This window comes from Carlito syrichta, unplaced genomic scaffold (assembly GCF_000164805.1).
Source record: "Carlito syrichta isolate Samal-C Ts95f unplaced genomic scaffold, Tarsius_syrichta-2.0.1 Scaffold302355, whole genome shotgun sequence".
Taxonomy (NCBI): domain Eukaryota; kingdom Metazoa; phylum Chordata; class Mammalia; order Primates; family Tarsiidae; genus Carlito; species Carlito syrichta.
Genome location: NW_007246451.1, coordinates 83,397 through 108,265, shown reverse-complemented (window position 1 = coordinate 108,265; position 24,869 = coordinate 83,397). Strand labels below are relative to the sequence as shown.

The following is a 24,869-nucleotide window of genomic DNA, read 5'->3' as shown; positions in this document are numbered from 1 at the left end:
GCCACCACAGCCTCGACTTGCTGGGCTCCGGCGATCCTTCCACCTCAGCCTTCCGAGTAGCTGGAATTACAGGCATGCGCCACCACGCCCGGCTGATATTTTGATTTATTGTAGAGATGAGGTCTCGCTGCCCAAGCGGGTCTCGAACCCGCGGGCTCAGGCAATTCACTCACCTCAGCCTCCCAAAGGCGCGGGATTACAGGCTGAGCCACCGAGCCCGGCGGTTTCTGTATCTTATTGTTCTTTTCTGGTGGAGAGAATTGACAGATGGAACCACGAGAGGAGCTTTTACCACCATTTTTTTAGTGTGCCCCATAGCAAAGTAACTTTCAGAAATAGGAAAATCCATTCAGAAGTACTAACTTTTTAGCAGTTAAGCAACTTTCACTCCAAATACTTGAGACATTAATGTTGAATTGAGGAAGAAGTAACCTGAAAGTGGCTATATTTTGTTGTTGGGGAGAAAAAACATCCACCTTTTTAAGGTCAGGGCTTTTTCTCGCTCTCGCTTTCTCTGTGTGTCTCTGTCTCTTTTTTGCTCTTGCACTCCTCTCTCTTTGCAAAGTATTTTGGGGAGGGAACTGCATCTGTACCCTACATATCCCAGACATTATGTCCTGCTTGTGGGCTGCCCAAGTCTTAGTCTATAATAGCTACTTTAAATATTTCAGTTTTTAAATTTGAAGTCATTTGGTACTAACCAGAAAGAAAAAACAGGAACAGAAAAATCAAAACCATGCCAGCATCAGCAGATTTCTGACAATTGAGTCTTTAAAATCAGAGGAAGACATTTTGGAGATTATCTCACTTAATATTTTATTTTTCTTAGTTCATTATGCAAGAATGAGCATTGCACATTCAAGTTAATACAAATCTGGCACTTTAGTAATTCATAATGCCTGGTTTAATGCATGGCCTTTCTTGGAAATCTACACAAGGAATGAATTAAGTATTTGAAGCCACTACTTATCTATATTTTTTCTTTTCGTACTTCTCACAAAATTGAGAAGTAACTACTAAAATTGTCCATTCTTCCTTTTGCCTCACACTCAGGCTATTGCACTCAGGCAGCCTTGTCTCCCCTTACATTAAGCTTCCGTATTGCCTCTTCTCCCATGTGCTTATGGGACCCCTGATCATTTTTGTGACTGACATTCTTGACAGACTTTGAATAAGCAGAAACCAGGCTGGCCTGGCCTATAGCTGATGGGAAATGCATATCCCTTAAAGAAGCACCCAAGGCCATACAGGGCAGGGCACACCTGTGGCCTTACCTGCCACTCACCTGTTATTTCACAGTCATAGGACCATCTACCTTTAAATCACTTCAGTTTTCCACTTTTGGTATTCTCTAATCTAGTTTTCTCACAAAGCAGTTTCACAGAAGAGCTCAGGGAGTTGCTTCTGACTTAAAGTTTTCCTGAGCATTTTCTGTGTCCTCCCATCTCTGTCTCCCTGTGCCCCACCCTGTGCCTCCTTGCCTAACATCTGCATGTAACAGGCCCCCAGAAACACTGGTCTCTTTGTAAGGCTTGAATATTGATATTGGGCTGTTACTTTCTTTTCTTGTAAAGCCTAATTTCTGTGTCTTAAAATTGGAAAGCGTTTCCTCCCTTTCTGTTTTCTGGGAAAATCTATGTACAAAGTTATTCGCTCTTTTTTAAATGTTTGGGAGAATTTACCAATGAAGCCTAGTCAGCTACACCTGGGCCTGGTGTCTGCTTTGTGGGAAAATGTTTAACAATGAATTCAATTTCTTTATTAGATATAGGGATATTCAGGTTACCTTTTTATTTTTGAGTGAGCTCTGGTAATTTGTCTCTCTTTAACCCTTCTATTATTTTCTTCCTCCTGCTCACTTGGCCCTTTTTCTAGTTTCTAAAATGGGAGGGTTTTGGCTTATTGACTTGAGTCCTTCCTGCTCTTCTAATATAACATTTAAATATTGTAAGACTATACATTTCTCTCAAAGCACTGCTTTAGCTGTATGCCACACATCTTGATCATGGTATTAAACAGTGTGATTAGGATGGGCACGAAGGATCTCTGAGACAGTGATAAGCAAGCAGAGTCCTGAAGGAAATGACAGAGCAAGTCATGCAGGTTGTCTAAGAGGAGAGCACACCACACAGAGGGAACAGCCACTGTGAAGGCTGGGAGGAAGGAGGTCAAATATCCAGCAGAAGCTTGGGTGGTGTAGGGACATTCAGGGCCATGCTACAGCCTTTCCCTTGTAGTCTGAGTGAGATGAGAAACCACCGAAGGGCTTTGAGGAAGGGAGTGCCATGATGTAACTTAGGTTTAATAAGGACTCACTGACTTCTGTGAAGAAGGGTAGAAGCAGAGAGGCCCTTTAGGAAGTTGTGGTAAGCAGAATAATGGTTTCCCAATCATGCCCATCTCCCGATTCTCCACACCTGTGAAGATCCTACCTTACCTGGCAACGGGGGCTTTGCAGAGGTGAATAAACTTCAGATCTTTAAATGGAAAGAGTATTCAGGTGGGCCCCCAGATAATCACAAGTGTCCTTACATGAGAGAGCAGAGAAGTTGTGACGCTGGCAGCAGAAGGTGGAGCTTTGTGGCCACAAGCCAAGGAATGCAGGCAGCCTCTGAGATTTGGAAAAGTTAAGGACTAGATTTTTCCTTCAGGAAGAGTGCAGATCTGATGATATGTTGATTTTAGCTATGTAAGACCTAGTTCAGACTTCTGACCTCCAGTAAGATAATACTTCTGTGTTGTTTTAAGCCACTAAATTTATGGTAATTTGTTACAGAAATAATACAAGACTAAAACAAGTGGTGTTGTACTACTTCAGGCAATGCAAGAGCACAGTGGTGAGCACTGGATATATTTTGAAGGTGGAATTTACTGTAGGATTAGATGTGAAGTGAGAGAGAAAAAGAAGAGTCAGGGAAATAACAGTTTTGAGCCTAAGTAGTTAGAATGATGTAGTTGCAATTTATTTTGATATAAGAAAGAAAGGTTTAGGGAAAGAGATAAAGGACTGTTTTGGACGTGTTAATTTTGAGGTGCCGATTAGACATGCAAGATGCAATGTCAAGTTTAGGGAAAAGTTCTGGACGGGATACACAAATGTGAGCTTCATTAGCACGTATATAGTGCTTATAGCCATGAGGAGATCACCACGGGAGTGGGTATACATAGAGAAGAGGTCTGGGAACTGAACTGGGGTTCTCTGACACCTAGAGTGTGGGGAGTTAAGCAGAGTCAGCACGGGAAATAGAAAAGGTTTAAGACCAGAAAAACATGAGAAGCTGGTTATACCTTGGAAGCCAAGTAAAAAATGCGTTTCTAGGAAGAGTAATCACTCGTACACCAAATTCTGCTATGTGATGGGGTCTGTTTTTAGACTATTCTATTCTAATTACTTTAACTTTATTTTGCATTTTAGCCCTTTCTCATTACTCTTGCTCTCTGGCCCCAAGATTTTCTAAATAATTAATTTATTTCTGTATTAATTTGTGAATAAAATGTGTCATTCTTCTTACTCCTAGATGGGGAATGTGTTTCCATTATTCCCACTTGTTTAATATATCTCAGAAAAGTTTGCTGTTGTTGTTGTTTGTTTGTTTTTTTGAGTTTGTTTTTTTGAGTTGGAGTCTCACTTTGTCGCCCAGGCTGGAGTGCAGTGGCATACTCATGGCCACCACAGCCTCGACCTGCTGGACTCAGGCGATCCTTCCACCTCAGCCTCTCCCAAGTAGCTGAAATTGCAGGCATGCGCCACTACGCCCAGCTAATTTTTTTTTTTTTTCTTGTAGAGATGAGGTCTTGCCAAGTTGCCCAGGCTGGTCTTGAACACCTGGGCTCAGGCAATCCTCTCACCTCGGCCTACTTTTTTAACTTGGTTTCTTTAGGGATTTAATCCCACATATTACATATTAATTGCTTTTTGGAAGATCTGACACTCCCTTCGTTTTGTATTTTGTTTTTTCCTAGTATATAGAAACCTACTGATGGTTCATATATTTATAGTGTCTCTAGCTATATTATTGAACTCTTATTAAGTCTGAGTTTTTTTCAGTTGATATGCTTAAATTTTCTATATAAAGAACATTGCATTGGAAAGTAATTTTTCTCTTCTCCTTTCTAACAGTTTTTCCCATTATTTCTATTTCTCATCTTATTTCATTGGCTAGAAAGTCCATTATATTATTTAGTTAATGGTAACGGTAGTTTTTTTCTTTTTGTTTGCTTCTTTGTTTTGGTGGGGTGTTTTTTGGTTTTTTTGGTTTTTTTTGAGACAAGATCTCACTCTCTTGTCCAGGCTGGAGTACAGTGTCATAATCATGGCTCACCACAGCCTCAGACTCCTGGGTTCAAGCAATCCTTCCAAATAGCTGGGACTACAGGTACATGCCACCACACCTAGCTAATTTTTGTATTTTTTATAGAGATGCAGTCTCACTGTGTTGCCCATCCTGGTCATAGTAGGTATTTCAATGAATAACGTCTTGATTTTTAAGGTTAATTATTCTACAGTTTTACAACTAAGTATCATTATTTAAAATAGTATGTTAAAGAAGTATCTTTCTATTTTAAATTTATGTACAAATAATCAGAAATGAATATTTAATTTTATCAGCTGTCTTTTGTAAACAGTTTCATAATCAGAATCCCTTGGATAGGGAGTTCTTCCCCATTATATAGTGTGAGATGATAGATTACACTACAAAGAGAGCACTTTTCTCTTTGAATGGCAAATGCTAAAACATGTCATTAATTTCCTGCCCATGTGTACTTGGCGCTCTGGGAAACATTTCCACCAAATGTTCTTACAAGGTTTAGCTCCACATTCATATATCAGTGAAGTAGTGAGTTAATGAACAGGGAAAGTGGTCCACAGTGGTGAACACCCCAAATTGATCAAGGGCGGCAAAAAGGAACAGAGGCAAAGGACAAACCATGATAGAAAATGTGGGAGATTGTGGCATGTGCACATGTTAAAGTGAGAAAGACAAGCTACCTCTTCCTCCAAACCATTCTCCATACCCAGACGTTTATGACAGTTCTGGGCTTCTGAATTAATAAACTGGGATGGCTCAGTTCCTCTACCCATGATCTAGAATTGATAGCCTGATAGTCTACCAATTCTCAGTGTTCAGGTGAGACGAGGAGTAGTGGCACCAGCCTAGTGGGTCTGATTCCTCCTTAGGCTGTTATCATCTGCACCCTTTGGGGACTAAGTTAACACTCTCAAGTACCCCTCCAATAAACTGGGAATTGCACACAAGATCTGAAGCACCCACAAAATTGTCCCAAGGTCCTCAACTCAGGTGCCCCCAATGTGCTGCCTCATCCAGGTCTCCACTTTATCACTGCCAGTTTACTCTTGTCTCTGCTTCCTTTCCAAGTTGCATTATCATAAACACATTTATTTCCAGTAACCTGTAAGTATCTTGCACCTAGAAATCCTAGTAATTATTCTCTCAACTCATTTTCATACTCTGCTCATTATTCGCTTATTCAGTAAATACAGCAAAGGATCCGAGTAGACATTTTTCCAAAGAATATATACAGAAGATCAATGAGCACACGAAAAGATGGCTATCATGATTAGCCATGAGGGAAATCACTTCATACCTACCAGGACGGCTAGAATTAAACAAAGAACAAAAACAAGCTGGGCACGGTAGCACATGCCTGTAATCCCAGCACTTTGGGAGGCGGAGGCAAGAGGATTTCCTCAGCTCAGGGGTTCAAGACCAGCCTGGGCAACTTGACAAGACCTCGTCTCTACAGTAAATCAAAAACTTAGCCAGGCTTTGTGGCACATGCCTGTAGTTTCAGCTACTTGGAAGGCTAAGGTGTAAGGATTGCCTGAGTCTAGCTAGTTGAGGCTGCAGTGGCAGTGAGTGTGCCACTGCACTCCAGCCTGGGCGACAAAGTGAAACTCTGAATCAAAAAACAAAAGAAGAGAATGACAAGTGTTGGTGAAGATATAGGGCAATGGAACCGTCACATACACTGGTGAGAATGTAAAATGGAGCTGCCACTTTGGAAAAAAGTAAAGCAGTTCCTCAGAGGGCTAAACATCACCCAACAGTCCTGCTCCATTCCTAAGGGGAAAAAAAAAAACAACAGGTCGGGCTTGGTGGCTCAGCCTGTAATCCCAGCACTTTGGGAGGCCAAGGCAAGTGGATTGCCCAAGCCCGTGGGTTTGAGACCCACCCAGGCAACTTGGCAAGGCCTCATCTCTACAATAAGTCAAAAAAATTAGCTGGGTGTGGTAGCGCGTGCCTGTAGTTCTGGCTACTTGGAAGGCTAAGGCGGGAGGATCCTGGAGCCCAGCAGGTTGAGGCTGTGGTGGCCGGTAGTCTGGGCGACAGAGTGAGACTCCAACTCAAAAAAACCCACAGAAATATGTATGAATATTCATGGCAGCATTATTCAGCCAGCCGTGGTGGCTCATGCTTGTAATCCTAGCACTTTAGGAGGCCAAGGAAAGAGAATCATTTGAGCCGAGGAGTTCGAAACCAGCCTGGGCAATGAAGCAAGAACTCTTCTCTACAAAAAAATAAGATTAACGGGGCATGATGGCATGCACCTCTAATCCCAGCTTTTCAGGAGGTTGAGGCAGGAAGACTGCCTGAGTCCAGGAGGTTGCGGCTGCAATGAGCTGTGATTGTGCCACTGCACAGCAGCCTGGGCGACAGAGTGAGAGACCTTGTCTTTAAAAACAAAACATTGTTCATAATAACCAAAGAATGGAGACAATTCAAATGTCAACTGATGAATGGCTAACTAAAATGTGGCATATACCTATAATAGAATATTTTTCACTAATGAAAAGGAGCAAAGTGCTGGTACATACTACAACGTGAATGAACTTTCAAAACATTAAGTGAGAGAAGCTAGCTACAAAAGTCCACATATTATATGCTTCTGTTTATATGAAATGTCCAGAATAGCCAAATTCACAGAGACAAAATATCTTATTTGTGGTTTGCAAAAGATTGGGAGTAAGGAGAGTTGGGGGAAATGAAGAATGCCTGTAATGGGCATGGAGCTACTTTGTGGAGTGATGAAAATGTTCTAAGATTGCATGTGGTGAATGTTGCACAACTGCGAACACACTAAAAAAAAAATCATTGAATTTTTACTTTAAACGGGTGAATTGTATGGTATATGTTTTATCTCAATAAAGCTGTTTTAGAAATATTTTAAACCTTAATAGATTATACACTTGTATGTGCCATTTTTGCATGTCAAATATGCCTCTATTTAAAAAAGAAAAAGATGCTTGGACTTGGAATACAGTATTTTTTAATGAAAGCATTTTGATAACATGCCAAGAACCTGAAATGCGTAATTTTCATGAGACGATTATTTCTAGTAGTGGGTAAATGGTACAGCCTGCAATAGGAGAATAACATAGTACATCCATAGCAAGGAATAATAAACAGTTAATGTTTTTGACGTATACTGAATGACATGGGGAAGTATTTAAAAGAAGAAAAAGCATAGTCAATTTTATGTGACATATAATTCTAGTTGTATAGTTATGTATGTGTCTATATGAGGAAAAAGAAAGCCTGGAATTGAATGTCAAAAATTATGTAGAGTGGTCACTGTGGCATGGAATAGTGAGTGGTACTTTTTGTTTTATAATTGTCCATAGTTTCCAAATAAAGTATGTATTACTTCAGCTTTGACATATGAAAACTATTGTTTAACAGTTGGCCACTTTTGTAATAGGATGTAATAACATGGTATCGAGTCTCCTAGTGAAATTCACATAAGACAAAGCCGTCACTACTCTCCTGACCAAACTGACCCATTTGTTTTATTTTCATGATTCTGAAAAAAACAAAATGGTGAACTTTACTATCTTTTGCAGGTTATCAATGCTGCATTGGCTTTAGCAGCAAAACCACAGAGTAAACTGGCCCAAGAGAACATGGATCTTTTTAAGGAACAGTGGGAAAAACAAGTGCGAGTTCTTACAGATGCTGTTGATGACATTACTTCCATTGATGACTTCTTGGCTGTGTCAGGTAATGAGCTAGTTCCCCAGAGGCATGTGAGGATGTGCATAATTACTTTTGTCTAAGTTACAGTAATATACAATAAAATGCCCCCAAGTTTGGGCCGGTAAATTATTCTAGCAATAACATTGTGCTGGTTTTCATTTTAATTTAAAGGAAAAAAAGCTACCTAGGCAGTAGGAGGTGTGGTCGGGCTTCTCAGTCCTAGAAGTGTGAACTGGAAGCTGCCCAACAATGGTTTTTCCCTGCAAGTAGAGTCAGAGCCTTCCACTGTGACCTGTGGAACACCACAGCCATCAGCCCTTCTTGCCACTCCTCTGTTTAGAGAAAACATTGGCCTGTGCCCTGGTAAAGGCTGTGGTGCTTTATGAGCCTATAAAACTTGGGAGAAGAGGGGATTCCCAGCACTGTCACCTTTCTATTTTTTTTCTTCTTTTTAATTTATTTTTTATTATTATAAAGATATGAGGTACAGTTCAGGGTTAGGTATACAAACGTTGATTATGCAGGTACCTTTGTTGATTAGGTGTGCCCCTCCCGCCCCTAGCAGTTTCCCTTAACTGCCAATCTCTCTCTCTCTGACACACACACACACACACACCCATACCCATCACATGACCGTTTCCCACTACTGCCAATCCCTTTCTTACAGTTATTATGATTGTTCCACCTTTCTATTCTTTTTATTTTATTTTATTTTTTTATTTACTGTAGAGATGAAGTCTCGCCTTCCCAGGCAGGTCTCAAACCGGCGGGCTCAGGCAATCCACTCACCTCAGCCTCCCAAAGGCGCGGGATTACAGGCTGAGCCACCGAGCCCGGCTTACCTTTCTATTCTTTTGTAAAATAATTTTTTCCCTCTTGGATAGCCTCTTCTCTGTCTCTCAGAAATGATCATAGTTTAACTGCCTACTTTTCCAGAGACTCTCTGCATGATGCGCAGATAGAAAACAGAGAGGAAATATTTAAGTGCCATTTAATTATGAGCTTGCAAAAGATAAATCTGGGTAATTCACCTCACAAAAACAGTTGATTTCATTATATAAACATAAACTGGTAATGACATAGTAAATTGCATTCATATAGAAAATGTCTGTCAAATGCAATGCAGTGTTTATCACACAGAGATAAATTTTGGTCCTATCTCCTTAGAGTCAAGTCAGTATACGAGCATTCTCCATTTGCCAGGCCTCTGCTGCCCTTGCCTGCACGCTTGCTCTCTGAAAGTGCCAGGCTTCCAGAGACTCAGTGGCCGTGGGCAGAGTCACTGGCTGGTTTCTTGAAGGGTTGAAACTGCCTGTCACCCCAGGGAACTACAGGCTTGAACTTGGGAGACGTGAGTGGCAGTGGGGCTTGAAACCGACACAGGGCTTCAGTGCATCACAGCACAGTCCTCCAGCAGTGACCTATATAAGGGGGACGGTGTGTTCTGCATACCAATGCTTCTGTGGTTGCACTCTCTCCTTGGGAGTGGTAGTCTTGACTAGACTTGAGAAAGCAGGGACTAGGCAATCCATACACTGCAAAAAAAGGTGGAAACCTTGTTGCTACAGGACTGCCAAATTGCAGGTACTGGTGCTTTAAAACGAAAAACACATTCGCAAGCACATCTTTGCAGGTGCCAGAAAGGCAGCAATGGCTTTTTTGGGAAATCGTGGCCTTCTGTTGTTTTTCCCAGTGAAGTACTGAATTATTCTTTTTCATAGGTTTAGAGAAAAACATTCCACCTTCACAGCATACTTTTACGCAAACAACAAATTCTGAAATCTCAATACAAAGTCCCCCTCCAGATACATACTACATTCTTAAAGTTACTTTTTTTATGATTTGGTTGGGTATATCTCAGGCTTGGTCTCGAGGGATTTTCAGTCCTTCTTACAGCAAAATAAAATGTAATAAAATTGAATGTCCATCATGTAGCGTTCTTCAAATCAGTGAACAAAAGGGATTCCGCAGCAGCATTTAGAGGGATTCAGGCAGTGTCTTCAGGGTGTACGACATAAAACAAAAGGAGAGTAAAGAGAAATCAAATGCTTTAACAGATACACTTTTGTCTGGTGAGTGTGTTCAGTTTTTATGCAAATGTATGAGCGTGTAAAAGGGTTAACTTGATGGAAAGGACTTTAGACAGTTTCCGTTTAGCAAATAAAAACATGGAACAATTCTCTCAGTCAGAAAGTGGTGGGGTTTTCAGAGCATCTGAATTTTTAGAAGTCTACCTAATGTCTTTTTCTAATGTTTTGTCACAAACTTGCTTAGGAATGTCAAGTAATGAAATCCTTAATAGGGCAAGGTTATTATTAATAATCCCTCTGATTGATGGTATGCTTTGGGGGGCACTGGATGGAGATGGGGAAAGAAGCAGACTTTTGCAGATTTCTATTGGAATGCCCAGTTAATTTTCAGTATTCAGACTCCTGTATACCCTCATGCATCTACCTTACCACGACAGCTCTGACACGTGGGGGGCTGAGGTGTCTCCCCATCGCACCTAACACACAGTCTGGGTAGGAGTCATTTGCAGCAGTTGCAGCAGATAAAAAGCCATGTCTTGGTCTCATCTGCCCGGCCCCACTTGCCAGTTTCCTCGGGCCTTAAGGTACATCGGTGCCTCAGTGGTTCTGTAATGAGGTGGGTTTGTTTCTGAGCAGGGACTGCCTGGCAAGTGCCCAGCACAGGATCTGGCTTCAGGCGGATGGGCTTCGCAGAGTTTTGCTAAATGAACAGTGAGGATGGTCCTTAGCTCTTTGGAGTGGTGGTTTTCTGCGGTGTGCCTTTGGTGCCCTGTGAGAAGGTTTGTGGATTTTCTCTTGGAATCCGTGGGGCCTGAGTATCACTATATCCCTTCCCAGTCACAGAGAACCCATCTAAGGGGAAGTTAATTCTGGAATTAGAACTGAGGACTCTGCTGCTTCATCTCTGTTGTTCCTGGATATTCTGTCCCATAGGGCCCAGAAGTTCCCTCATACTTATCATAAGCCATGTCCTGATTTGTGACTCCAAACGTACTGGTCATCTTATATGTAATCTGATGCCAGCACTTTTTGAGGCTGTAGGGCAGGGGAAACTTGGGTCACTGCGTGTCAGCTATGAGACTTGCATAGAGAGAGTATTCAGAATGCTGCCTTATAGATACTGGAGATGGTTTAGGATGCTAGACAGCATTCAGCAAGCCAAGAATATATTTATATTGACTGATCCCTTAAGGAGAGTGGTTTGAAATTTATCAAAGTGATAAAGACTGTTTGAATTTCATTTGAACTGTGTTTGATAAATGTTTTCCATGGAAATGCTGTTTACTTTCTCGTTCTCTTATTCTGCTTACATTTTGAAATTTTGGCTCTATTTTTTAAAAGATGCACGTGGTTGCTTAGAGCCTCTGTAATTGGGTTTACTGCATTTCTTACCAAATGCTCTTGGAAACAAATACTTTATTGCATTAAAGACTTTGAAGCAGGCTAGGCACGGTGGCTCACACCTGTAATCCTAGCACTTTGGGAGGCGGAGGTGAGAGGATTGCCTGATTCCAGGGGTTTGAGACCAACCTGGGCAACTTGGTGAAACCTCATCTCTACAATAAATAAAAAATTAGCTGGGTATGGTGGCACACGCCTTTAGTTCCAGCTACTTGGAAGACTGAGACGGAAAGGTCACCTGAGCCCAGCAGGTGGTTGTGAGCGAGCCATCGCTCTCCAGCCTTGGTGACAGAGTGAGACTCCAGCTCAAAAAAAAAGACTTTGGAGCAACATATAAGAGTGGTGATTATATTCTCCTTCCTTGTCAGTTTGTCTAAAGAATTTGTCTGATTGGGAGACCACTAAGTAAAAGGATTATTGTATCTACTTTTTGGCTTTCTGTACAAGAGTTTCTCTCTTTGGAGTAAGTGATACAGATGGGGGACAAAAAGCCTACCATATAGAGTTAAACATCACACTCAGAATAGTGCCAGACATAGGCTATGTCCTCTACATCATATATGAAACAATATTATCATTTCCCATATGTGCGTAGGCTGTGCTAATAAAAGTACCCAGGGCAGGGTTACAAAGAGCAGGCCCTGTTGCTATACCCTGTGGACTGAAGTTCTTGCAGCCCTTCTGGAGGATGCCAGTTTGTGGATTTCTAGAAGGCAATCGGGTACCATTGATGTACTGTCAACATAGATAAATGCCTTGAACTCAGTAACCGCATTGCTAGAAAATTTCCCCAGGGATATGTCACAGATGTTTGCCAAAAACATCTGAACAGGGATGTTTTCTTCAGAGTGTCTAAGAAAAGGCTGAGAAGTGAATCACAGCCCCGCCATCTCTTCAGTAGGTGCTATGCAGCCATTAGAGTGAATGAGGTCAGTCTGTAGGGCCAGACAGCAAGATTTTCAAGTGAAAAAGATAGGACAGTACCCATAATATGATCCCTTTTGTTTTTATTTACATATAGTTATGCATATTTATATACATAAACTGTTGTGTGTCTGTGAATGAATTTTTTTCCTGTTAAAAGCACACCTACACATGAAGACCGCTGACGTCTTTTAGGGGGTGCCAACTGGTGTGTCTGCTTGTAGTGGGCTGACGTTTCCTTGGAAATTCAGTTAAAGCTAAAATGATTCATGGTTTCAGTTAGTGTGGGTACCTCCTGTCCCCCACATTTGTATTTGACCAATGGACGCTTACTTCCTCACTAGGTTCAGTTGTAGAAAACAGGTGTGATGCTGCATCCCAGGTATGTGATGGCCCCACCAGGCTGGGGCTTTCCTAGAGAACATGATTTCTATGAGGGTAGAGAATATTACTCTAGTCGGCTTCTTGAAATAGACGGTTTCCTGTGTCACTAAAAAAGTGGCACACCCTTTCCTGGTTTGGGTTTGTCTGGAGAAAAGCCAGTATGAATTCAAAAATGCTAAATTTATTTTTTTTTGGAGCCAGGTATGGTGTCTCATGCCTGTAATCCAGTAATTTTGAAGGCTGAGGTGGGAGGATCTCTTAAGGCCAGGAATTTGAGACCAGCCTAGACAACAAAGCAAAACACCATCTCTTTTTTTTGTAAAAAAAAAAAAAAAGAGAGAGAGAGAAAGAGAGAGAGAGAGAGAGAAACTAGCCAGGGTTGGTGCACGACTGTAGTCCCAGCTACTTGGGAGGCAGAGGCAGGAAGATTTCTTGAGCCCAGGAGTTTGAGGCTATGGTGAGTTGTGATCAGTGAGACTCTGACTCAAAAAAAGTTTTGATTTTTTTTTTTTTTTTTTTAAACATAGAGGTGTCTAGATGAAAGTTAACAAATCCTTGGTGGAAGTTTGGGCCACTTTAATGAACAAAAAGAAGCTGGGCTCGGTGGCTCAGCCTGTAATCCCTGCCTTTGGGAGGCTGAGGTGAGTGGATTGCCTGAGCCCACGGGTTCGAGACCCGCCTTGGCAACTTGGCGAGACCTCATCTCTACAGCAAATCAAAAATTAGCTGGGCGTGGTAGCACGTGCCTGTAGTTCCAGCTACTTGGAAGACTGAGGCAGAAGGATCGCCGGATCCCAGCAGGTTGAGGCTGCGGTGGCCAGGAGCGGCCATTGCACTCCAGTCTGGGCAACAGAGTGAGACTCCAACTCAAAATAAATAAATAAATAATGAACAAAAAGGAATGCTATGCCTTGTTGATTCTACCGTGCTTTCCTCTGGTGTTATCAATCCTGAAACAGCGATGAGTGGTATGAGAAAACACTGGTTCATAATCTTGTTAGCCACATCTTTTCTCCTTTTTGTTCCTTTTCTGTCCTTGGTGATACAAGTTGCATCTTACACATCAGTGTTGTGTTAGATAGAGTAAAGCAGCAGATTTTAGCCCAAGGTCTAATAGTAACCAGGCTCAGTACCAGTTTGTTTAGTTTAAATTATGGTGTAGATAGTCTGTATATAAAAGATGCTTGTGATGGACCCCAAATCTATTCTTGTAATTGATTCAAATGTCCCTCTTAAAATTTGTTCATGTTAGAAGTTTATTATATTTACTTTCAGTAATACAATGGCATAAACCCTAGCAAATCTCATAATTGGTAAATAAGAGAGGCCAAAATGTGATCTTTTATCACAGTAATTTACTTTTCCCTTCTCTAATAGGAATTCTTGCCATTTCCTAGCTTCCCCTGGAAAAGTGATTTTACCAACTCTTTTTTCAATTCTTGTACATCACTAGTTACTTCTTTCTCATTGTGATCCTTTGTCTCACTCCGCCATACCTGTGGCCTCAGAATAGAGACACCCTTCTGGAGTCTCTGGCTGCAGCCTGTCGGGAACTCCAGAGAGGAGAGTCTCAGAGGTCACAGTGGCTCTGTCTTTTGCTTGGTCAGCTAAGTCCCACTTGCTTCTGGCTTACCTCAACACAGAGGAAACTGCATCATGACCAGTTTCTTGTTTTGGGTATCTTAAGTTTATTGTTATCTCCCTTCCAGTCATTGTCACATATAAATTGACTGAATATGTCAGCAGAAGCTGTGAGAAGGAAGGGACAAGAGCTTCTGGAAGAGGATTAAATCATAAACCAGTCCCGGAGAATGACACATCAAAGCATTCGGTAGCCAGGGCTGGCAACGAAAGAAAAAAGGCCCAGATATGTTTTGTAAACAGATTGCATTTCCCATCATTGTCCTGGCTCTTCCAGAGGAAGTAGGGCCATTAGTCTTTGACCTCTCAAGTCAGGTATCTCTTGGTTTCCGGGAGTAGACAGATCTTTAATTAAGCATGCTGCTTTTAAGAGTTCTTACATGTCTTGAAGAAAGCTCCTTTCTAAGCAGGAAGGGAAATGGCCAGGTGACGACCTGGAGACTTGACCTTGTGTTGCCTGCCCACTGCATGGAGTCTGGCAGCCTATCATTTGGACTGTTTGTTGGTAGTCTGCAGTTCTGTGTCAGTGAGAGTACATTCTTTCTCCAATCCTAGGTTTGCCTTGCAGATCTGCCACAACCATTTTCCAAAAACTACAGCGTCAATTAAGCTTTTTGCTTTGAGGAAAAACAGTTTGGGTGCATTCTCCAAGTTCAGTTGTATGACTGGTAGGGGTCACCCTCTAGCTTAACAGGATTCGAGAGTTTGTGCCTCTGGGGACCCTATAAATATCACAGTAGGCCCATCTGCATAACATGAGAGAGAACTAAATACTTCACTGCGCCTCTCCCCGCAGTTACCAGAGGAAGATTCAGCCTGCCTTCCAGCCCCTTCCCCTTAGGGCTGTGCTGGCTTCTTAGTAGATGGTCTGAATATCACTGGCATCCGTGAAGGGAGATGGGGTAGCCAGGATGGATAAAGCCTTACAGAGAACTTTTGTTCTAATTTAGTCTTGGAGACATAAGGTCAGTGAAATTATTGAAGAGAAGGAGAAGTTAACTGAAGTTTGTATGAGAATTTTCTGCTGTGCATCTCTCCTTTAAAAAAAAAAAACCTGAAATGAAGATTGTTATTCTTTGGGGTGATTAAAGTTTAATTTCTGTGGCACATTTAATCTGATCTCTTCACTGAAGTGATACATGCAAAGCTGTGGCTGGCACCAAGCACTCAATGAATGACAGGTGTTTACTTAAGTTGTCACCCTCTCATGGAAGACCTCCTCTCTCATTCAGCTTTTTGCTTGTTCCTCAGAAAATCACATTTTGGAAGATGTGAACAAATGTGTCATTGCTCTCCAAGAGAAAGATGTGGATGGGCTGGACCGCACAGCTGGTGCAATCCGAGGCCGGGCAGCCCGGGTCATTCACGTAGTCACCTCAGAGATGGACAACTATGAGCCAGGAGTCTACACAGAGAAGGTTCTGGAGGCCACTAAGCTGCTCTCCAACACAGGTATGGGGATTCTCTCCCTTTCCAATGCTCCTACACGCAGAGGACTGGATGGGGCAGGCTGTCCTGTTAGCCCAGACCCCATGGTTAAAAGGAGATCAGAACTCATCTCTGGTCTCCTGGTACCGCAGATTTGTGAATAGGTTGGTGAGCCACATCCAGGCCTCACAAGCACATTTTCTTCATGTGTTTCGCATGAGTTATCTTGGGACTCATTCTGAACACACTAAGATGAACTTCTGAGCTGAGCCTTTGCTTAGTGAACATAGACTCATTTGAGGCAGACCCCGTTCTTTTTTCGGGGGAGGGGTGGGTCCCATTCCTAAGCAAGGCCTCCAGTAATCTCGCTTCAAGTTCTCAAACACCCAAAGCCTAAGTTGCAGAGACCAAGATGATTCAGGTCTTTCTAAAATACTGCCTTTAATTTATTTCAGCCATAAATACCCCTCACATAGGTAGAAGCACAGACTCTTCATCTTAAGCCTTGCCTCTGGCTGTTTGAGGGATTAGGGAAGGACAGTGGGATGATGCGGTCTGCTCAGCAGGGGATCTGGGCCTCTTTTCCGGCAGTCATGCCACGGTTCACTGAGCAAGTGGAAGCGGCCGTCGAAGCCCTCAGCTCGGACCCTGCCCAGCCCATGGATGAGAATGAGTTCATCGATGCCTCCCGCCTGGTGTACGACGGCATCCGGGACATCAGGAAAGCAGTGCTGATGATAAGGGTGAGCAGCCGCATTTCAGACCTTTCGCTGCTGCTTTCTTATCTCTTGCCGGACTTGAGCAATGCATCATTCTGGAACTCGGCAGATGCAGTGGCAGTCTGTTGAAACCATGAATCTCAATGCTGTTAGAATGAGATATACTGAATTACGTTGTCTACAATGGCTGTTAGTTGCAAGTTAGATCCCAAGCTTGGGCTGAGAAGGAGCCGATGATTTAATTTAGGGCAAACAGTCTTTACAGTGTGAAGCTTCAGTTTGAGTTACAAAGGAAAGTGCAGAAAGTGGAGATTCTGAGGCTTGTTTCAGAGACAGTAGTATTTCCTTAATGCAGGTTGAAGTTATTTTTCACACGGAATGCCCCTCTTGAAGAGGCTGCAGGCAGGCTAGATGCTAGAGCCCCAGGGCATTTGGCGGGAGGATTAGGGCTGGGGCAGCCTCCGGTGAGGTTCCCAGGCTCATAGCCAAGTGCTGAGCTCCTCTCCTCACAGCCAGATGGAAGCCGGGCAGAAGCGCCTGGAAGGCCTCAGCCAGGGCAGAGGAGAGAGACCTGCGCAGCACCTGCAGGTCAGCTCGTGCTTGCTGTCCTGCTCTCCAACACTCTTCCTGTTGTAATGCAGGAATCTTCCTACCAATCCCTGGGCCTCTCCTTTTCTGGATGTCTTCTCCTGCCCTCAGGCTCATGTCCAGGCTGCACCTCAGCTTCTGTCATGGAGTCTGCATCCCTGTCCCTGCATCATGCCAGTCTCACTGTTCGTGTACTACTCCAGTGCTGTGACTGGGTCTCCAGTCTCTTGATCCTCCCCAGTTGTCACTCACTCAACCCCTGGTTCACTCCTTGCCTAGCTCTGGGTCTGTGTTCACCACTTGTTGCTCCTTTTCCTGTCTTCCTTACACTCGCCTTGCAAAGGGCTGTCCCAGTGGGATCCACGCTCCCCTGAGCACAGGGTAGGTCAGCACAGCCACCCTGACTGGAGCCACTGAAGCTGTGGCTGTTAGTGGCCCTTGGTGCCCTGCAGCATGCACTGGCCCACCTGCCCACGCTGTGCCCTGTCCTCCCTGTGTGGCCCTCTTGCCGGTTTCATTGAGGATGCTGAGGCAGTGAGAGCCTCCCTCTGCCGTCCTCTAGCATTGTGGATACCCTACCACTGCCCCTGGCTGAGGTGGCCACTGCACTGAGGCGCTGGAGCCCGCATTCACCCCTGCCTTCTGTGCCTTTCCCCAGGCCTAATTATTTCTCCCTTTTTAAGGGGGGATGGGGGCAAGATCCCCTTTGCTGGTTTTCCCATCTTTGGTACCGTTGGTGTGGTCTGTTGGGAAGTCCTTGCGCTCTTCTCTTTCTGTCTCTACTGGTCCCTTGACGTGTTAAGACTGGAGAATCCCAGCTGGAGGCTGCCTCTCTGTACTCCACACCTGTAGCCAACGTGCCGGCTCCCTGTCACACTACCTAGGCCCTAGAATGAGTTCCTGATGTTTCCACCCCCAGCTTGCTCCACCCAGCCAGCATGTTCATGTTGATGATGGCACCTCCACCTTCCCTTGCTCAGGCCAGCCTTGGGTCCCCTTTGACTTCTTTGTCTCCTCACACCTCCCAGCAGTGGTGTCTGCACATCCCATGGCACCACCTTCTCCATGGAACATCTGAACGTGTTCCTACCCTTGCCAGGCTACCAGCACTTCTCAGAGGCCTCAGCTGCTTCCTCACCCCTTCCCTGGTGCCTACAGTCTCATTGGCCACAGAGCAGCCAGAGTGATTTCGCTAAGCTGTATTCAGTTACCGTCACTCTCTGTCCCAAGCTCTCCACAGACCGCCATGTCATTCCATGCTGCATGGGCCCAACGGCCTTTCAGGACCTGAGCCCGTCACCTCTGACCTCATCTCCTCCTGCTCTCCCCTCTGCTCACACGGCTCCGCCAAGGGCAGTGAGTGGAGCTCCCCTTCTGTGGCCCCCTGGCAGCTCATCCAGTTCCCCAGGCAAACACTCCTCCCCCCAGCTATCTCTAGGTTGATACCTGTACTGCCTTGAGTGCATCTTCTCAGGAGACTTTTCTGACCACCCATATAGACTCAGATCTCCTTTTCTGTATGACTGCCTTATATATTTATAGCACCGATAGCTTTTTTTTTTCTTCATGAGTTGGAGTTGCCCTCTGTTGCCCAGACTGGAGTGCAGTGGCACGCTCTTGGCCACCACAGCCTCGACCTGCTGGGCTCCGGCGATCCTTCCACCTCAGTCTTCCAAGTAGCTGGAACTACAGGTGCGTGCTACCATGCCCGGCTAATTTTTTTTCATTTGTTGTAGAAATGCGGTCTCGCCAAGTTGCCCGAGTGGGTCTCAAACCCGAGGGCTCTGGCAGTCCACTCACCTCAGCCTCCCAAAGTGCTGGGATTACAGGCTGAGCCACCAAGCCCACTGATCGCTTTTAATAGTCATATAATTTGGCCGGGCTCAGTGGCTCAGCCTGTAATCCCCATACTTTGGGAGGCTGAGTCAAGTGGATTACCTGAGCCTGTGGGTTCAAGACCATCTCAGACAACTTGGCGAGACCTCGTCTCTCCAATCAATCAAAAATTAGCTGGGTGTGGTAGTACATGCCTGCAATTCTGGCTACTTGGAAGGCTGAGGCGGAAGGATCGCCGGAGCCCAGCAAGTCAAGGCTGTGGTGCCGGGAGCGTGTTACTGCACTCCAGTCTGGGTGACAAAGTGTAACTCCAACTCAGAAAAAAAAAAAGTCATATAATTCACTTGTGTACTTTGTTGATTATCATTTCTTCCACTAAAATGTGTATGACAGCAGTGATTTTTTTTTTTTTGTCAGTCATTTTGTATCTGTAGGCCCCAGGCAGTGCTTGACAAGATATTTATTTTTTTCTTAAATTGAAAAAAAAAAATTTTTTTTTTTTTTTTGGAGAGGTGGGGTCTCACTTGTTGCCCAGGCTGGTCTTGGTCCCAAGCGATTCTCCCATTTCGGCTTCCCAAAGCATTGGGGTTACAGGTTTGAGCCACTATATCTGGGTCAACCAATGTTTTAATGAGTGACTGAATGAAAGAATAAAGGAAAAAGTGATTGGTTTGCTGGGCAAGAACAGGTTCAGGTCCCAGGTGGGCTGTCTGGGAGATGAGGAAGCAGCGTTGTGAGGTGGCCCTCCTTTGAAAGTTCCTTAACGGATTTAGCCAAAACCAGCACTAAAGGTTTCTATGACTGAGGCATTATAGTCACCAGTGCTGGCACCGTGTTCTGTGCCACCAAGTCAATAGGACTCCAAGACCTTGTGCAACTGCTCACCGTCTCACCTTGTCTCATCGAGGGACAGCCCAGCCTTGGCACATGGACACTCCTGGTGGTTCAGAGCGTTTCTCACACGTCCTCTCATTGGCCTGGGTTTAGATTGGGTCCTGGTGCAGATGAGGAACTCGCTTCACTGTTTTCTTGTCAGGCCAGCCGGCTAGGCCGAGAGCCGGTTCCAGCTCTTTTGCCTGCTGCCCCCTTATTGATGACTGCCAGAAGACGACATTATGCTTCGAGTTAGTAGTTAATCACAAGAGGCTGGTGATTTGTGCAAAATAAGAGTTTTATTTCATAATTAAAGCAAAGAGCCAGGCCCAGTAATCAGTCAGTCCCTCTGGTATTTCCTCAGCCCTTACCTGCTGCATTCTTCCTCTCTTCCTTTGATAAAAGCCAAAAGAATACATTAAAACACACTGCCTATTTTTATTCCTCTAAGCAGCCTTGGTACCCTAACAGAAGGCCTAGTATTAATTTATTTAATTGTCATAAGTAGGAAAGTTATACAACTCTGCTTAGTGCTGTAGAAAACACTCTATTTTTAAGACAGCACCTTTTCTACCCAGGATGATTCTCAGCTCTGTCTGCAGATGCAGGTGTTGGGAAAGTACATTGAAAGGGGAAAGCCTTATGTCACACAGTGTCTTGACTCAGTGGTAGAAACCGAGCCCTATACACCGTAGAAGCCCAGGCTCTGGGGGAAGTGCTGGTGGTGCTTAGGCTTGATGTGGGACAGAGGCTCTCAGACAAAGGATGAGCAAGTTTAACTTTCTGACCCAGGCTGTTTGGAACACTGCACATTAAGATCCAGAATTCTGGGCACCCGTGCAGTTGGCCAAGAGGCTCAGATGGCTGGAGATCGGCGGCCACAGCCCAGGGTTGTGTCTGACTCATGATCTCTGTCTTGGTGGCAGACCCCTGAGGAGCTGGATGACTCTGACTTTGAGACGGAAGATTTTGATGTCAGAAGTAGGACAAGCGTCCAGACAGAAGACGACCAGCTGATAGCCGGCCAAAGTGCCCGGGTAAGGACGCGCCCCAAGGGGCAGTTCAGTTTGTTCTGCAGGCCTTCCCTGTCCCTACCAGGCCTTGCCTTTTCCAGGAAAATACCCTTGGTATTCACAACAACACATTTCCCCTGTCTTTCTCCAGCAGTAGGACTGAAGTTAAAACTACATCATGGCCCCTGCTGGCCAGTCGTAGGTTCCACCAAAATGTCTCCTCAGCGGGGAGCGGGGCAGGAACCTGGGCCTCCTCAGCCATGCCCTTGGGCTTTGGTGTACGGTTGAGCCCTGGGTCAGGAGAGGCCTTGGATTTCATCAATGCAGTGCCTGTTGAAAGGATTGTGAAATTTGAAAAAGATTCCTGCCTTTGCCCATCTCAATGATAACCACGGGTATGAACTATTTAATTATTCATGGGTTTAAAAAAATAACAGTGGTACATTCAAGAAAACCAGTCAGAGCCACTGCATTCATTTGAGTCATTAAATCTTCAATCAATAGCATTTATGTTTTTGGGAGGATGCCAAGAAATATTTCTAAGGAGTCTTTTATTTCACTCTTTGGAAATCTGTCTAGAACAGTGAGCACATTCCTGCTTTAGGTCCTGCGTGGTCCTGAGCACTTTGGGAAGCTGAAGGAAGGGGCCCAGACTTGGATCTGTGGGCTTGAGGTGGCCACAGGCCTCCAAGTGCTGTTCTAGTTCAGTTGAATTGCCACATCGAGAAACTAAATGTACATTCCTCGGCAGAGTCTCCTCTGCCCTGTTTCTTCACAATTTACATTCTAAAACCAGCTTCAGGTCATTTGGAAGTGTTGGAGCTGTCAGGCCACCGGGGAAAGGGTCCCCTACTCTCCTAACGCCTTGTTTCATTCATTCCGTCCCCACCGCAGGAGGCAGACGGTGCAGTAAAAAGAATCAAGCTAACCAGGTTTCTGGCCTGGAGTACACAGGTGTGACTGCGAAGCTTCCACATCAGTTTCTATCCCATACACTGTTTCCCTCCACCCTAAATCTTGCTTTTGAAAGTGGGTCGAAAACTCAGGCTGCCATAAGTTTCTGCAAAAAAAATGAGAAGAAATAGCCCTTTGGGCAAAATGAAACCTATTAAAGCACTATCCTACCTGTGTCATAGATTGCCTGTTGGAAATAGTCTTGGCTAATGCACTCTGAGGACTTCGTCTTCTCTTTATGTAAGAGCTTTCTGTGTTTCTGATCGTAGGCAATCATGGCCCAGCTTCCCCAGGAGCAGAAAGCAAAGATTGCGGAGCAGGTGGCCAGCTTCCAGGAAGAGAAGAGCAAGCTGGATGCCGAAGTATCCAAATGGGACGACAGCGGCAATGACATCATCGTGCTAGCCAAGCAGATGTGCATGATCATGATGGAGATGACAGACTTCACCCGGTGAGCGGTGCCCCACCCCTGCCCGGCCATACCCAGGACCGCTTTCTCCCCTCAGGCCACCACGTGAAGCTCAGACCGCAGCCTTGTTTCCACTCACACCCCCCTCCGCGAGGGTCTCGGGTACAGTGATCGTGTTCTCTCTCTTCAGAGGTAAAGGGCCGCTCAAAAACACATCAGATGTGATCAGTGCTGCCAAGAAGATTGCCGAGGCAGGGTCCAGGATGGACAAGCTTGGCCGCACCATCGCAGACCATGTAAGTGACAGGCTTGCCACGTGGGTCCTAAGCTCCTGGGATTCAGGCAGCCCAGCCTGGTCCACTCATGAGGCAGCTAAAATGACAGGTCTCATGGGCCATAGCTCTCGTGTCACTTATTTCTAAAAATTGTTCCTAGCCTACCTGACTAATCCCAGCACAGATTCCTAAGGATTTCTTTATTCCTGTTCTTCCTTGCCAAGTTGTAGGAGTTAGGCCCAGTTTGTATTTGAGCACATCTCTGGAGCAGGTATGCATGTCCTGGAATCCTCTGTCACCTGACAGGTAAAACCAACCTCTGCTGTGGACTTTTGTTCTCTCTCTCTCACAACCTCCATTCTGGGCTGGAGCTGCTTCTGCAAACCCTGACACATTGGAACCAGATGTATAAGAGCCTCTTTTTTTTTTTCAATTTTTTTTTTTTTTTTTGAGTTGGAGTCTCACTCTGTCGCCCAGACTGGAGTACAGTGGCCGCTCCCAGCCACCGCAGCCTCAACCTGCTGGGCTCCAGCGATCCTTCCGCCTCAGCCTTCCGAGTAGCCGGAACTACAGGCGCGTGCTACCACGCCCGGCTGATTTTTTTTATTTGTTGTAGAGATGAGGTCTCGCTGCCCAGGTGGGTCTCGAACCCGCGGGCTCAGGCAATGCACTCACCTCAGCCTCCCAAAGGCGCGGGATTACAGGCTGAGCCACCGAGCCCGCTAGAGCCTCTTTTTTTAAGGGCTTATTTCCTGTAAGCATCAAGAGTCATGGGGCCAGGGCTTTGGAAGGCTGATCTGCCCACTGGGGACAGGTTTCTGTTAGTGTTGTCTTCTCAACCTACCAGCCCTCATCATTCTGCCCCTCCCTCCTACTGATAGGTCACACATTTCTTTGATACTCCAGACTTCCCAGAGAAGCTCTTTCTCAGTTGTGTCTTTCTCTGTGGCTGAAAAACCTCACCTCCTCATCCTTTTCCCTGAAGTGCCCACCCTCTCAGTCTCATCTGGACCACAGGATGAGTGACATCTGTCCCTCATTACTCAAGCCAAAGATGGTGATGCCATCCTTGACTACTCCTCTTCCACGACATCCAGTAATAAGCCCTGCTGCAATAAGCCCTGCTGCTTCTACCGGCCAGGTGTATCTTGAGACAAACCCGTCTTTTCTGGTCTGCAACGACCCGCTCAGTCCAGGTCTGCAGTGGTGGCCACTCCTCACTGATTTCCTACTCTGCATAAGGCCGCCAACACTGACATCTGAAAATGCAAATCAGACATGACTCTGCTTTAGGGTCTGGTTAGATGAAAATCCAAAGTCTCCAAGGCCTCGTTTTATGCTGCCCTCTGTGAGGCACTTTGCCCAGCTTCCTTGGTAAAAAATGTTTGCTGAGAACACTTGAGGTGTTTTCTACTTTGTCCTTTGGTTAGGGCCCTTCTTAGCCAGCCGTGTTGCAGGAGCCTCCAAAATCCTGAGATTGGGCAGCAAGACAGGAACTGGGCAGGGGCTGCCTCTGCTCTCTACTGGCTGGGGCTTCCCCGCCCCAGGTATTCCTTTTCGTGCTGCGGTTTGCTTGTGCGTGGCCTGAAGTGAGCATCTTCGCCATTGGCCTGTCCATAGCGCATCATCACGGGCAGATACAGCACCTTTAAGCAGAAGGGCTACATGTTGGTGTGGTCATTTGCCCTCAGAACATTCCAGACTCCTGCTTGCCAAGGCTTTTTCTCACCTTGAAGGGCCATGGCTTCTGCCCTGCTATGAGTTCCGAGGTGGAGTACTTGGCAGTGGTTTCCCTGCTGTCATGAGTCAGAGGCAGCCTCAGAACAGCTAGTGCCGGGCTGCATTTTAGGGTTCCACGCGTGACCCCCTCACCTCACGTGCTTTGTCCCCAGGTAGACGGGTGTGGCTGCTTTGGGTAACTAGAGAATTGACTGTTCCTGCCCTTGTTCCAGCAAGAGGAGAGGAAGCATGTTATTTCCACCTGGGTCCTTCTGGACTTTCGGGGGCGGGGTCCTGGAGTGCCTGTGCTAAGCTTGCTGTCCCCTCAGTGCCCAGACTCGGCCTGCAAGCAGGACCTGCTGGCCTACCTCCAGCGCATCGCCCTCTACTGCCACCAGCTCAACATCTGTAGCAAGGTCAAGGCTGAGGTGCAGAATCTGGGCGGAGAGCTCGTCGTCTCTGGGGTGAGTGTTCCGGGAGAGAAGAGGGCCGGTGGGAGCGTGCGGACTTGCTGGAAACGACGGTCTCTTCTCAGCCAGTGTGCCTCCCTACCCGGTGCTGGGCACAAGCCCAGTCTCTGGAGGCCAGGGGCCATACGTCATCTGCTTCCTGTTGAACAGAAGCGCTTCTTGGTGACAGCTGGGAGCCATCACATGGGCTGGCCTCTTCCCTTTTGCT

The 24,869-nt window shown here is 45.4% G+C and overlaps 1 protein-coding gene across 5 annotated transcripts in view; it reads left to right on the top strand.

The window, feature by feature from the left end:
- The window catches only part of CTNNA1 (catenin alpha 1), a 153,814-nt gene that overhangs the window by 126,760 nt on the left and 2,185 nt on the right, over positions 1-24,869 (top strand). For all 5 annotated transcript variants that reach the window (XM_008056431.2, XM_021711541.1, XM_021711542.1 and 2 more), the window contains 7 exons: positions 7,865-8,021; positions 15,629-15,829; positions 16,397-16,548; positions 20,748-20,858; positions 22,058-22,239; positions 22,388-22,493; positions 24,521-24,655. In XM_008056431.2, the coding sequence (XP_008054622.2) occupies positions 7,865-8,021; positions 15,629-15,829; positions 16,397-16,548; positions 20,748-20,858; positions 22,058-22,239; positions 22,388-22,493; positions 24,521-24,655 (1,044 nt within the window). The remainder of the gene's footprint in view (positions 1-7,864; positions 8,022-15,628; positions 15,830-16,396; positions 16,549-20,747; positions 20,859-22,057; positions 22,240-22,387; positions 22,494-24,520; positions 24,656-24,869) is intronic.